The sequence below is a fragment of the Semicossyphus pulcher genome, unplaced genomic scaffold (assembly GCF_022749685.1).
Source record: "Semicossyphus pulcher isolate SPU_LCO1_2020_fin unplaced genomic scaffold, fSemPul1.0.p SCAF_13, whole genome shotgun sequence".
Classification (NCBI taxonomy): Eukaryota; Metazoa; Chordata; class Actinopteri; order Labriformes; family Labridae; genus Semicossyphus; species Semicossyphus pulcher.
The window spans coordinates 6,024,323-6,037,625 of NW_027211637.1; the positions used below are offsets into that span (position 1 = coordinate 6,024,323).

The following is a 13,303-nucleotide window of genomic DNA, read 5'->3' on the forward strand; positions in this document are numbered from 1 at the left end:
TCTTCATCAGATTATAACTATGCCTTTTGGCAGCCCTGTTCACCAAGGTTTCAGTAAATTTGAGCTCCAAATGACTATAATTTTTATGTTCAGCAGTTAGGTTTCCTTAATGATGCATGCTAGTCATTTGTAATCTGTTGCGCTTTGTACTGAGACATAAGATTTTATGCCAGTCGTAGCTCACCTGTTATTGTTGCACACTGTCCACCACTGTTCAAGGTCTGCTTTTGTAGTTTGAGACACATGTTTGAATACTTTCAAACCTTAGAATAGAAAGACCCGGTCATCAGTCACTCTCCAAAGGTCCTTTTTAAGTGCCCTCTATCCCACTGTGGTCAATCCTTCCTACGGGAGAGGTTAAATGTCCAGCTTTAATTAGATGTTTACCCTGACTGACACCTTGTAAAAGGAAGAGAATCTGACTAAGCCACCACTGAGCCTGTATAGGCATCGCCCTCTGTAGGCATTTGAGTGCTCTAAGGAATTCTTTGTTGCTTCAAAGCAAAGAGAAATGGTGCCATTGTTTTCAAGGTAGTAAACCTAGAGGCATTTAACTCGATGGCAGAATGTGTGTGTGGTCTTCATTCCTGTGTTTGGCTTAGGTGGCCTGGGACCTTTAGCAGGATGTCAGGAGGTGACCCAAGAGTCAGAGGTCGGTGGCTCAAGGCAAATATGTTGCCATTATTGGGCATGAATGGACACAAGACCTTGATCTGCTTTTAGACTTCTGTTGCCATCGTCACATTTCACATTTAGCCTTCAAAGTGGGAAGATCATTTAGGAGACGTTTCTTGCACCTTGTTTCTTTTAAAAAATATGTTTATTTTCTATCACATGAAACAACATAATTACAGAGCTGTACACATTTTACAAATTACACATTTCCATAATCACTGGTTACGGTTTTACAATATAATGCAGCGTAATTGATAGGAAATCCTTTGGTAGTTGGTCCCATTCCAGCAACTCACAAAGATCCTTTTTAATTAGTTCCTACCTAGATGATTTATACCTGAACCAGACCAGTCTGGACTGGTTCTTGCTACCTATAAATTGCATGTATGTAACTGAAAAAAATACATCATAGTGCTTTCAAGACAAATGAGAAAACAAATCAAAATACCCAATTGGGACAGTGGTAAAATAGCATCTATCGAAGCTTTTAAAAAATAAAATATTTTACTGATAAATACACAAAACAGAACTACAATTTACAATCAAACACGGCAAAAACAGAACACATTCATCTGACTGAAATGTAGCCATCACAAACAACATTCTCATTCCTTTCGCAGTCAAGGCAAAACCCTCAACTTGTTTGAACAGGTATTAGTGAGATCTCTCAGCATTCATGCCTATGATCTTGATCCAGGGCGCACAGCTGAAGCACTTATGGTTGGAAACCCACTGGCCTAACCTTCATCTCCACTTTTTTGAGGGAGTAGTTGGACCCGTGCCAGCCGTACCAAGTGATCCCATCTGAGCTCTTTGTGTGCTCACCGTAGCGGTAAAAAACGCCGTTCAAGTTTGAGTCAGTGCAGCAGTTGTACCAGTAACCACCTGGAAAGAGTTGAAGGAGAATGATTATACACTGTTAATTAGAGGGAAACATTTACCTTTTTAAAATGACTCTAAATTACTAAATGGATTGTTTGGAGTGTGTTTAATCTCATAATTTACCTTTGCGCAGGGAAGCACAGTCATCCACACATTTGTCATTGTCCTTGTGGATGGTGCTGAAGTTGGTGTTGTTGTGGTAGCGCAGAGAGTCTCCAGCGTTCCCACTGTAGTTGGCAATGAAGAGCTTGTAGCTGTTGAGCTCATTACCCACATTGAAGAAGCCGTACTCAGCATAGCGCGTCTGTCCTTCCCAGTCCTGCATCGAATAACACATATAAAATGAATTAGAGGCTGACGGTTTGAAGAACTTGAGAAAATTGGCTCTCATGATCGGCCTAACGTCTCTAAAAGTTATTTTGATTTATTATTCATTTTCTTATGCTCAGTACCCGTAAGATTTAATAGGTTCTGTGTTCACGCCCTCTTTTGGCTATGAAATGATTTATGCATGGTTTACTCATTCTCGCTCTTTCGTGTACATGCTTAAACAAGGGCCATGTTTTCCAATACGTACCTCCATCTCAATCCTGAGCATACTGGGCTGCCTTGTTATACGGAAGATGTTGTCATTGCCAAGCCAGAAGTCTCCGCGGATGGATCCAAATCCACTTTTGTACTGCTTCCAGTCACGGTTGAATGATGTCAGGCCCACCTTGCGCCTTTGGATCAGAGTCCAACCACCTCCATTTGTCTCCATATCACAGAAGACCTGGATACATGAATCAAAATGTCATTGATTGCAGAGAGAAGAGGGAGACCTCACCATGCACCTCCAAGAAGTAAACAAGGAAGACAATCTGTAAACAAGACATAACTATCACTTACGTTAATCTCAGGTGTTCCCAGAAACTCATCTTTTGGCAGTTTGTACTCGCCAGAGATCTTGTAGTTCTTGGTGTAGAGAGATGCACAGTCATATATGGCATCTGCAAAAAAAGAATATCTTCAGTTATTTCAAAACCATGTGCAGTTTTATGAGCAGTTTTTAAAAAAAAAAGTGAATGTCATAAATTCTAACAGCTTTCTGGAAATATGAGTGATTGGGCAGATGAAATAATGACCTTTGCCCCCACCAAATGGAAAAATCGATCAAAAGCAAAGGGAATATGCACAGCATGGCTCAGATTTTTGCCTAGTGCTCTTTTACTCCAGTTACAGTATGTTGATGCCATTAATATGGCTATGAGATCACTTTGGAGAAATGAGCCTGATACTTTAAAAAGTCTGTTAAAGAAAAAGGGATGGAAACCTTCCACTTCTTCTAATCTTTGCATCCCTTCCTGTTCTGCTCTGCTGTCTCTAATTTACCCCACGTTTAAAGAGGCCTCTCTGTTCCCTTTGCCAGTGACATAAATGTGGCCCTGTTAGACCACACAGTTAAGGTATTGAAATAATAAACTACGTCATGCCTGGTTAACCTCCCTGCAGTGGCCAGTGCTGATTAGTGGGGTTTTAAAGTTGAGACGAATGTAGGAGATGATTTGGCTTTGATGGAGCTCTTTAGTGACAGCAATACAGCTGGGACTCTACAGCTTCAAATGAATGCTTTTGATATGTGTGTGCACTGTAATCTACCTCACAACCGGTTCACAGCAGTAGTCTGATACTCACACAGCAAAGGACAAGGCTGATTATAGTTTTTCACAGCTACAATAAATATAAGTTGTGTGTGCTCAATATTTGGCCTATTTGAGGACTATTTTAGAATATTTATTTAAACTCATTCCAGTGAGAAGTTGGCCTCTGATTTTCTAAACTAATTTACTAGTTTATCCTATTAATTTAGAGTATTCTCAACAAAATGAAGCCCTGCAATTGTATTAACACTTAACTTTAAGATTGTTTTTTTTCCTCATGCTGAAAAGATTGGCAGCCAAACAGTACATTTTGAGTTCACCCATATCTGAAGTCTGTCCATATGGAATAATTTTAACACATGGAGTGTGAATTTGGCTGGAGAAAAAAGAGACAGGTGGGTCAAATATGCCTCATTGATGGATCACTTCTACCATGTGGGAACATTTCACATCTCTCTCAAATTGCTTTCACATGAATTACATTTTGTAAAAATAACTGTTCAACTAAAACTTATTCTTGCTGATATTTTAAATGTTATCACCACAACCAGCACACACAACTTTGGTTAGTATATAAGTTACATTTCTTAATAAGCTGCTGATGCTCACCTGATGACGTCTGAGTAGCAGACTGCAGAGTTTGCAGCTGCATGATCTCCACACGGTTGTTGATCTCTGAGTACTTGCTCTCAGCCTCTGTGACCCGGGCTTCTTGCTGCCGGTTGTTCTTGTCCAGCTCCATCATTTGCCTCACAACATTCATCAAGTCTGTCTCCTGCTTGCGACCCAGCTCCTCAAGGATACTGGTCAGATTTGCTACCTGAACCTTGAGAGAGCGGACCTCGTCGCAGCACTGACCTTTGGGAGGCTTTGGAGGTGCCAGTCTCTTCCTGGGATTCTGGGCCCGTGTCTCTGTCAGCAGGAGCAGCGTGACCGCAAGAGCTACTACAATAAGATTTACTTTTGCCATTTTCTCTACAGAAGTTCTAAGATTTTAGCACAACTAAGGTGTCTTTGATCGCAGTCAGTCCTTGTAGAAAGTCTTGGTCTTGAGTTGGAGCTCTTCTTTGACCAGCAGGCTCAGTCGTATTTCCTCAATGAAACTCTCCTCTGCCTGAACATCTTAAATATTTTGCTTGTGGGTCCTCCCCCTCTCTCCCCGTGCGCACCACTCACCGGGCTGACCCTCTCCAACCTTCAGGGTGGGGGACCTAACCCCTCCTTCCTCCCCCCTGCCCCCCTCTTCCTCTACCCTCATCTTACTTTCACTCATTCCACAGAAGTTTTGCCCACATTTTCCCACTTTTCTGTCAGGTGTTGATGGTTTCTGGGCAGGGTGTTTTTTTTTTGCCTCTGCCTGGAAGAGCAACATAAGTGGCAGAGGAAACAAACCAAACCTGTCTGAACTCATTGCACTAGCAGAATACTTCAATTGTATTTCATTTTAAATCATTGAGCTATAAAGAAACACTGCTGAAACATTCAAACACTTGTTTTAGGCTTTAGAACAGTTATCTGTAATTTTCCTTCCCTGTCTTCACACCTCAATTACACTGGTAATGACGGATTTTACTGCATCCTCGGGCTGAACATTTCTCCCGTAAATTTGGTCTTCACATGCCACGAGACGTGTGAAGTCACTAAGTACTCTTAATTGTAGGTTAAGTGTTCTATTGATGCTACTCGTTTTGGCAGATGTTGAAGCAGGCATGTTTTCTGCCTTTCAGCATCAAACTTCAGAAGGGGTGTTGATAGAAAGAGAAAGGCTTAGTAAAACCTTCAGGATAAAACTAGACCCAAAGTTTGCATTAAGCTGAAAGAACTTGTTGATTAGAAGGCAGGAACGTCTGAATATGCTGTCTACATTTGTAAGGGCTTAACAGTTTGCCCTCACACATGCACTGCACTTTTTCAAGAAGCTAAAATGGTGTAATGTTACCAGAGAATCACAGGGAAACATAATGAAGTAATTGTCTTGCGGCTTTTATGAATAACAGGGGGAATCAGCTGCTTGTATTCCGTCATCTGTTATATCACAGACAACATTGCCATTGGAAAACATTCATAAGAAAGTAATTCATAAGAGCAAAATGTAAAAGGTAGGAATTAATAACAGAAGGTGATGCCTGGTTAAATATGTTTTCAATTTAAAAATGTTCAGATATTTATCTTATAGCCTTCGGTAGGGAGTTTCTAAAATCATATGAGTTTGATTTGTGCTCCTAGTGTCCTTTGCTCCATAGAATAGGTTAATGATTTCACAGCAGAACCATGTTGACCCATTGAAATAGACCTGGAACAAGGATTTGACCCGGGCCACTCTGTCTGTCTGAATTAAGTAAAAAGGATTTCTGGACAATAGGTAGTAGAGGTTACTACTTCACTCAGTGATTTTTGTGGAAGTCTTGCGGGGAAAACTTCTGGCAGGAAAAGCTCATAAGCACTTAGGATTGGCATTGCAGTTTGAAGTTAAAACCAAAAACAAAGCAGCTTTGTTCCAGCGAAAGTGGTGTCCTTTAGTGGTAGTTTGAACTACCATTTACAATCTGCTGCTGAATGTGGTACCTTTGTGCAGCTTAATGACAATGTTTGCAAAATTCCTGCCTTAGGGTTGTCTACCCTTTTAAGATTTCTAACATGCCAGTCGTTGGCTGGGTCAGACATCAGAGAGGCTTTCTTGAATCTCCATTCTGTGGAATTTCTATCTCATCCCAAGTTCCCCGAGGAGCCGCCAGCCCTGCCAATTTAGAGGGAGATGCCTTAAGAGATCAGGCGAAAGGTTTGGGGGCTGTCAGTGTACACCTTAGGACAGCTGATCATACATGACTTCTATGATACTCATTTTTGTGTGATCATTGCAATACAAAACATAAAACTGCATGAAGTGAAAGAGTTTGCTGTAAATACAGGCAGTTGTGCATTACTCTTCTAACTGAGACATGGCTGAACCAGGACATTCTTGTCAGTTTTTACTTTATAGGCTTTATAGGCTTTCCCTTCTCCACATGGACAGACATGAGCTGCCTGGAAACCGTCTGGAACCTTTTTGACCACTTGTAGTGCTATGGAGCAGTGTTTTTTATGAGTGTGCTGGTATCTCGCGTGAGTGCACGTGGATGATGCCAAACATATTCCTGATCCTCAGATGGGATTGTACATTCCTGGGTCCTAAACTCACTGAATACACAGGAAGGGTGATTCAGGCTGCACAGATTTTGATTGTTGACCACCAAACTTTTTCTTTTATCCAGGAAGTCCAAAGTCCAGGAAGTTTTAAATCATTTTACGAGAAAAGATAGTTACAGATGACTCTTAATATCTGTAGAGTTCTTACATTCTCTTCAGCCATTCTGTTGTTGGGTCAACTTACTCTTGTAACTTGACAAGTCTGGATGTATATTGGTGATAATCTGGCGAAACCATACATGTAGGGGTTACGATTCACTATATTGCCATATTTCGTTTCATGGCTTCATGTTTTCATCTATTTTAGGAAAACTGACATAGTATGCAATCAAAAAAGTGGGATCTGCATTTGTGTCTCTCACGGTCCCTGTAACATCCAACATCATAGCTCTAATTTTGAGGGCCATCTGAGCAACAAAATCAACATCTGCCTATGTCAGTGAAAAAATAACATTTTTGCATGTAAACTATCTTTTACAGACCAGCTCATGTTTTAAGACGTGTAAAATGCTCTGCTTGAAATAACAAATTGTCTCTGATATGATTTTTCTGCAAAAATACATTTAATTACCTTGTAAAAATCCTCCTGAGGCATCTCCTCCTCCTACAATTCCCAAATCGGCATAGTCCCTGCCTAATGTGTGTTACGCTTCTCCTTTTGTAAAATAACAGCCGAAAACAAAACACGTCTCTGCTGTCATTTAGAGGCAACTTGTTGAAACTTAGCTAGCTTGAAATGTAGTAATTAGTAGTAGTAACGTTAACGTTTGTAGCCAGTAGTGAATTTTCAAAAACTACAATGACCATTACAGCTGGCTCGTGCATCGCGGAAGTGGTTGCCATAGGTTGCACATAATGATATGCATAGCGTCACAAGGTCCATTAACGGGATTGGCTCCTTAAGTTTGTGACGTCTCAAACCCACATGAAAAACACCACATGGAGATGTTTACAAGGTTAAAAAATCTATACAATGTTTTTTGAACAATACATTCTGTATTACAAAACATAAGTGTACAATATTCCTGCTACTCTGTGCTGCAACTCTGCTGCTGCTGTAGGGAGCAGACACTTTCAGTCTATAATTGCACTTAATCACCAGAGTACCCCTTTAACACCATTTGCAATTTGATATTCAAGTCAATTCCATTTCTTGGCTTACATTCTGATTTCTTAAAAATACACACTACCATGTGCTGTAAAGGAAAAACTGCTGCAATGACTTGCAAAGTAATATTCTTCAGTAATATGAATTTATGTAACCCATGAAATCACACAGCTGGGAGCTGAGGAGTAGTTTGGTCTGATGGAATATCACAACTGTCATGCAAAACTAAAACGTGACACTTTCACCCTTGTCTAACTTCTTACTTATTATTAACATTATAATCTTACATAATCCGGCATCACCAGTGAGGCCGCGTAGGCTCTTAGTGTTCCTCCTGCCAAGTGTTTGGCAGAAAGCCCTCCTCACTTTTCCTTACTTGGTCGGATGAATAAATAAGGAAACGCTTTAGATGGTTCTGCTCATCATCATCTCTGTGTGACGGGAGCAGCAGAACAGTTTAGCGCACAAGAAAAAGTATTCCTTTCCTTAAATTCCAAAATTTTACATAATAAAGAAACAGTCTGTTATTGCTTTGATGTCTATTAGTGTCAAAGTTAAATGGAAATAGATGAATGTTAATAGCTGTACTTTTCCACAGACTGCTCCCTGAATGATGCTGGCCACTTTTTACTACTGGTCACTGCTTTGCAATTTCCCCTTTACTCATAGGTTTCTTTTTCTTTTCTTTTTGAATGTTGACATGTGCTTTTAGTTTCCAGTATTTATTTGATTTTTAGAGTCCAAGTGGAAGTAATAAGCCATTTGTCATCTTTATACAAACATAAAACGTTTGTTTCACGTGCCATTTCTGCAGTGCTTTAATCGCCAGACAAATTGTGAAGTCTTGATTAGATTCTGAACATAATCCTTCTCTCAATTTCCCCCATTTGTCAAAAAACTAATGACAACAACTTTCAACAATGTTATGGTCAGCCTCAATATTAATGTAGCTCGTTCACATGTCCCTACTGTTACTTAGGCATAAAAAAGCAAACAGTTGTGAAGACTGTAACATGCAATGACCACATAATTTCCCCCTGGAGTTTCAGTCTTACTTTTCCATCACGTTTTATAGTCTTCAGATGATATCTACTAGAGAGAAACTACACTGCTCAATAGTTTTTGATATCAATAGATACTAAAATTGTATTGCCGAAATCAAGTTGCTATTGGTATCGTTTCAAGACTGGACACATCCAGCAATTTCAATCGATATAGAAAACATTTTCTAATCTCAAAAATCTAAGTTGTATGGTAGACCAGGTGTGCCTATTGTAATAATGTGTTTAATTTTCAGAGTGGTGTACTTTAATGTATAATTAGTAGGACTTTTCCTTGTATTTTGTCAACAACACATTCAAACTGGGCCCCTCCTCCTGGGCTCTTCGTCATCAGGAGCTCACTCTCACTCTCTCGTGCGAGAACACGGCCACCCCACCGAGCTAACACTGACAGCATCACGGTTACCTTTGCACTAGCATGTTAACCTGTGGTTACCTATGCGCTAGCATGCTAACCGCCGGTTACCTTTGCATCCTAACCACTATCCTAATATTGTCCTAACTGGTTTGAGGCACTTACCTGTCCAACAGAAAGAAGGCCAACTCGACATCGCTCTTTCGCCATGTTCACCGGTCTGATTGGGACCACTCCCACACTCACTTATACGCTGTGATACAACAGCGCCCCTCCTGAAAACGTCCTGTGCGAAGCAAAACAACGGAGTAGATGCAGAGGGAAGGGTCTCACAAGGGTCACGCATACACTCACCAACACACATGTAGGGGCCCATAAGTGATGATTTATATTATATTATATTTGTAAAAGTCAATATTTTATTATTCTAGGAAAATCCTACTTATTATACCTTTAAAGGTAATTCAGTGTCTTTGCTACAATTTGTTCAACATAATCAAGTTAAATCAAACAAATTTCCAACTTGTCTGTAATCAGACAACAGAAAGTTTACTTTTCTTACATTGAAAGAATCTGAAAGTATGCTAAATCTTCTAATTTTCACCTCCACACCTGTGTTAATAATATTTCTACAGTTGGCAGCTGCTCCTAACGCTTCTATGCTGTAATGTTTGACGGTGAGTTGACGTCCCTGTAAGACCTACCCATAAGTCATTGATGTGCGTCACTGTCTTTTGGAAAAATGTGGATAATTTACCTTCCTGGATTTTCTCATTGCTCTAACTGCTCTGAGTCACATCTCACACTCCAGCAATGCATCCCAGCGGCATCCCTTTCCTCCGGTCCTGGACTCTGTCATTCAGCTGGATGCTGTTTTATACGTTTAGCTTCATGCTGTTTTTTCCTTCAAAACAGCTCCTTTAAACACCATTTACCCTCTAACCATGTCTCACCAGGCTCTGTGTGAAGAATGCTCGGCTCCCTTTAACATTACAGGGATTCACTAAACTTTAACCAAAGCCCCTGGTTTTATGTGACTTCCCCGGAAAGCCCACACATTTCATTGAACAGATTTTTTCCTTTCGCCTTAAGACAAGTCTGACACCCTGCTAGGCTCATTACAGCCGTCATCTATCTTTGATAAGTGCGAGCTGACAAAACAAAAGTGCCGTTAGTCAGAATATGCTCACAGACGGCTCTTGTGTCCCTACATACACTGGAAAAACGATTTGTAATCAAACAGTGACCATTAGGGCCAAGCTGTCGGCGGAGTGCTCATGGGTTCAATTACAGGAAAGGCAGGAGGTTAGAGCAGGAGCCAGTGGATTCCAGGGCTTCTATCTGAAGGCCTTGAATTACGTAATCTTTATTAACATTAACCTCTTCCACCTGTCAGCTCTGTCCACACAGGAGAGCCGTACTTTGACTTTTTTGAATTTTGTTGTCAGTTTTGGCAAATTTGAAGCCATTATATTTCCTTGTGGTGCTTTCACTCAGTATTTCCTCACTCCTGTGTTTAGTTTAGCGAAACATTTTAACGCTTAAGGCAGCATTTCCCTGCTGATTTTATCTTGGATTATCAAAGTTCCAACATGGTTTTGATTAGTCTTTGAAGTTTGAAACAATGTAATGCAAATGTTTGGCATCAAAATGAGCCAATACATATGATGAAGGGTCCTACATGGCTACTTACAATTTACTGACAAACCCATTTATTCTATCAGTGACGACAGTAGCAATTGATTCCCTTCAGCTCTTCTCAAACACAGACCCAAATGAAGTTCAGCTTTTTCCTACGGAATCAAACAACATTTGCTGCTCTGTTGAGTGATATCAAACAGCATGCTGGTAAATGGTCTGTACTTGTATAGCACTTTTCTAGTCCACTCAAAGCACTTTTACACTACATGTCTCATTCACCCCTTCACGCACACACTGATGGCAATGACCTAAGTGCCAATTCCCAATCAGGATGTATGCAATCATACCCAATGACTTTGCCACCTGGAGCAATTTGGGGTTCAGTGTCTTGCCCAAGAAGATTTCGACATGTGTCTTCGACATGTGACATGTGACTGTAGCAGTCAGGGATCGAACCTTCCAATTGAGAGATGACCAACTCTACCACTGAGCCACAGCCTCTGGTGACATGTTAAACTTTTTCGGCGGCATTTAGTTTGACATAACATACTTGTTGGGCAGCAAAATAACTTTCTAAACAATAATTATGATCCTTTACCTCCCCTGTTATTTGCTTGTCCTTCCCTCATGATCTAGAGCCACAGGACCTTGTTGTCCCCCAAATTTGTGGACATTTTGGGTCGCTGTACATGAGCTGCGTACTACTTTTTTTTACTGAGCTGCTAACTGCCTGTTACACATAATTCAAACATTCAAACATTCTTGGAATGTCACACCATTGTCCTTTCCTTCTTGCTTTTACATTTACGCATAAATCACCTCAGGTCTGTTATTACCGCGGCTGCCGACGTAATAAAGACCTAACAATCCACCTTGAACAGTGTGTGAAATAAGAGCCAGTCGTTTTCATAGGTATTTACGAGCTAAGTAATATTACAAAAGTTGGGTAGTATGCATAAATAAAAACTACATGCCTGATGAGGCCTCTTAACTATTCTAAAATGATCATGGGATGGATATTATCTTAATCTCAAATGTTGGACACTTAAGGCAAGCAGCTGAGTTACCATGGATTTGAATTTCAAAATAATACAATGGCTAATGATCTACAACTGAGTTAGACCTAGTCACGCTTAGGGGCAAAATAAACCGTTCCATATTTTCTATAATGAGGGAGACAGTATGCACCGGGGCATCCTGCAGCTCTGAGAGTGCTGGACCTCATGCCTTGGCAGACCATCAAGAAGTGTGGTGGCTGAAGCCAGTGATGGCTACCAGGTGGCATCTGTTGTCATACACCACATGCAGGCTAGGCTGCTGGCATCGGACACAACAGTAGCAGGGACAAACAGTACTTGAGGGGAGGAAGGTGGATTAGGCACGATCCTTTTGGAATAGTTTCCCCTGCTTTGTGTAATCCTGCGTGGCAGTGCTTCACAGAGACGTTTCGTGACACTGGGATGTAAAAACAGTTGTGTCGCAGGACAGAAAACAAAATGTACTCTGAATTTAGGGTCTATTGTTTTTGCTAACCTTTAAGTAATTTTAGCTTGAGTAGTGATCAAAATCCTGAGTAACATTTAATGTTAAAATGCAAAAAGTATGTTGTCTTAACAAACAGCTGTATGCTTTAACTACTTATGTGTCCATTTCCATGCATTTACAATGGATTCCTCTGTTCATATGAATACATTGTTTAACCAACAGCAAAAGGCCTGCAACCCTTTGTTAACCCTCTTCATGGGATTATCTACCAGGGCCTTATCAGAGGCCTCAAGCTATGAACCTGTGGGTAGTAAATATAACAGGCACACATTGAAGGGAAGCTGAATCGTCATGCTTTCGTGATTTGGTCAGAAATCTGGCCGCTGCATTTCGGACACCCTAGAGCTGTGTAATCATGTGTTGACAAATACACCCCATGCTTTTTTCCATTGTTTAGGAAAAAAATAAATTATTGCAACAACCAATTAACAGTCAGATTTAGTTGTATAAAACAAAACAAATATATCAAAGACCTGGCAGCTGTCATTGGAAATATTTAATGGATAATTTGACTGAAAATGTAGTCAATATGTAGCCCGCAGAAACTCAAGTCTTTCCAAAACATTGTATACTCTCTTTTTCCACATAGCGACAGCAGCATTCCAATGAGGTAACTGTCAGATGTTTTTTTGTGTTTTGGCCCACTGGAGACCCTTTGTTCTGTTGGCTTCTTGACCTGAAGGTGAGGAACCCGGGAGACACATTCTGCAGCGCTGTCCCAGAGTGGTGGTAGTGTGCTGTAAACATGAGTGCAATAGTTTCTCCGGCTGATGTCTCAATGGCCCCCTAACACGCTTAACTTACATGAGACAAAACGGAAAAGAAAACGTGTTTAAAAAAATAAATAATATAAGGGGCCCTTTTTTCTCTATATAAACCATGAAACAGGGATTATTTTGTACATTTGGCATTACCAGCAACACCCCCGTATAAACAGAAGTTTGTAAGGTCTCTTCTGTCCTTTTCCTGTACTAAGCTTCATGATTCACTGAGAGGTCATTTCGAAGAAATAGTTTCAAAGTCAGAGGATACTAAGTGTTTCCCCATGCTGCTGCATCTGCTCGGTAACGAAACAACCACTTTTCTGTCTTGGCAAAAATGGGAAACAAAGGGCTAGTCACATGTCAGAGATGAGTTTCACCCCTCCTTTAGCCACGCATGTCCCAGGACAATCATGAAGGAAGTTGGTGACTGATGTAACCACTTCCTC

General features: G+C 40.6%; 2 protein-coding genes across 2 annotated transcripts in view; one reads left to right on the forward strand and one right to left on the reverse strand.

Moving 5' to 3' along the window:
- mtor (mechanistic target of rapamycin kinase) overlaps positions 1-13,303 on the forward strand; it is a 103,233-nt gene that overhangs the window by 36,369 nt on the left and 53,561 nt on the right. The gene's annotated exons all lie outside the window — the stretch shown is intronic.
- On the reverse strand, positions 829-4,279 carry angptl7 (angiopoietin-like 7). Its single transcript, XM_069660540.1, has 5 exons — positions 3,807-4,279; positions 2,446-2,546; positions 2,135-2,329; positions 1,681-1,876; positions 829-1,560 (listed from the first exon to the last, which is right to left on the reverse strand). Exons 1-5 carry the CDS (start codon positions 4,165-4,167, stop codon positions 1,391-1,393), a joined length of 1,023 nt encoding a protein of 340 aa, XP_069516641.1. The 5' UTR covers positions 4,168-4,279; the 3' UTR covers positions 829-1,390.

Excerpts from the sequence above, each read along its gene's own strand:
- angptl7 (XM_069660540.1), bottom strand. The coding sequence starts at position 4,167 with ATGGCAAAAGTAAATCTTATTGTAGTAGCTCTTGCGGTCACGCTGCTC. Across the intron at positions 2,330-2,445 it reads TGGGAACACCTGAGATTAAC|GTCTTCTGTGATATGGAGAC; the intron begins GTAAGTGATAGT and ends TCATGTATCCAG. Across the intron at positions 1,561-1,680 it reads CTGTGCTTCCCTGCGCAAAG|GTGGTTACTGGTACAACTGC; the intron begins GTAAATTATGAG and ends AACTCTTTCCAG.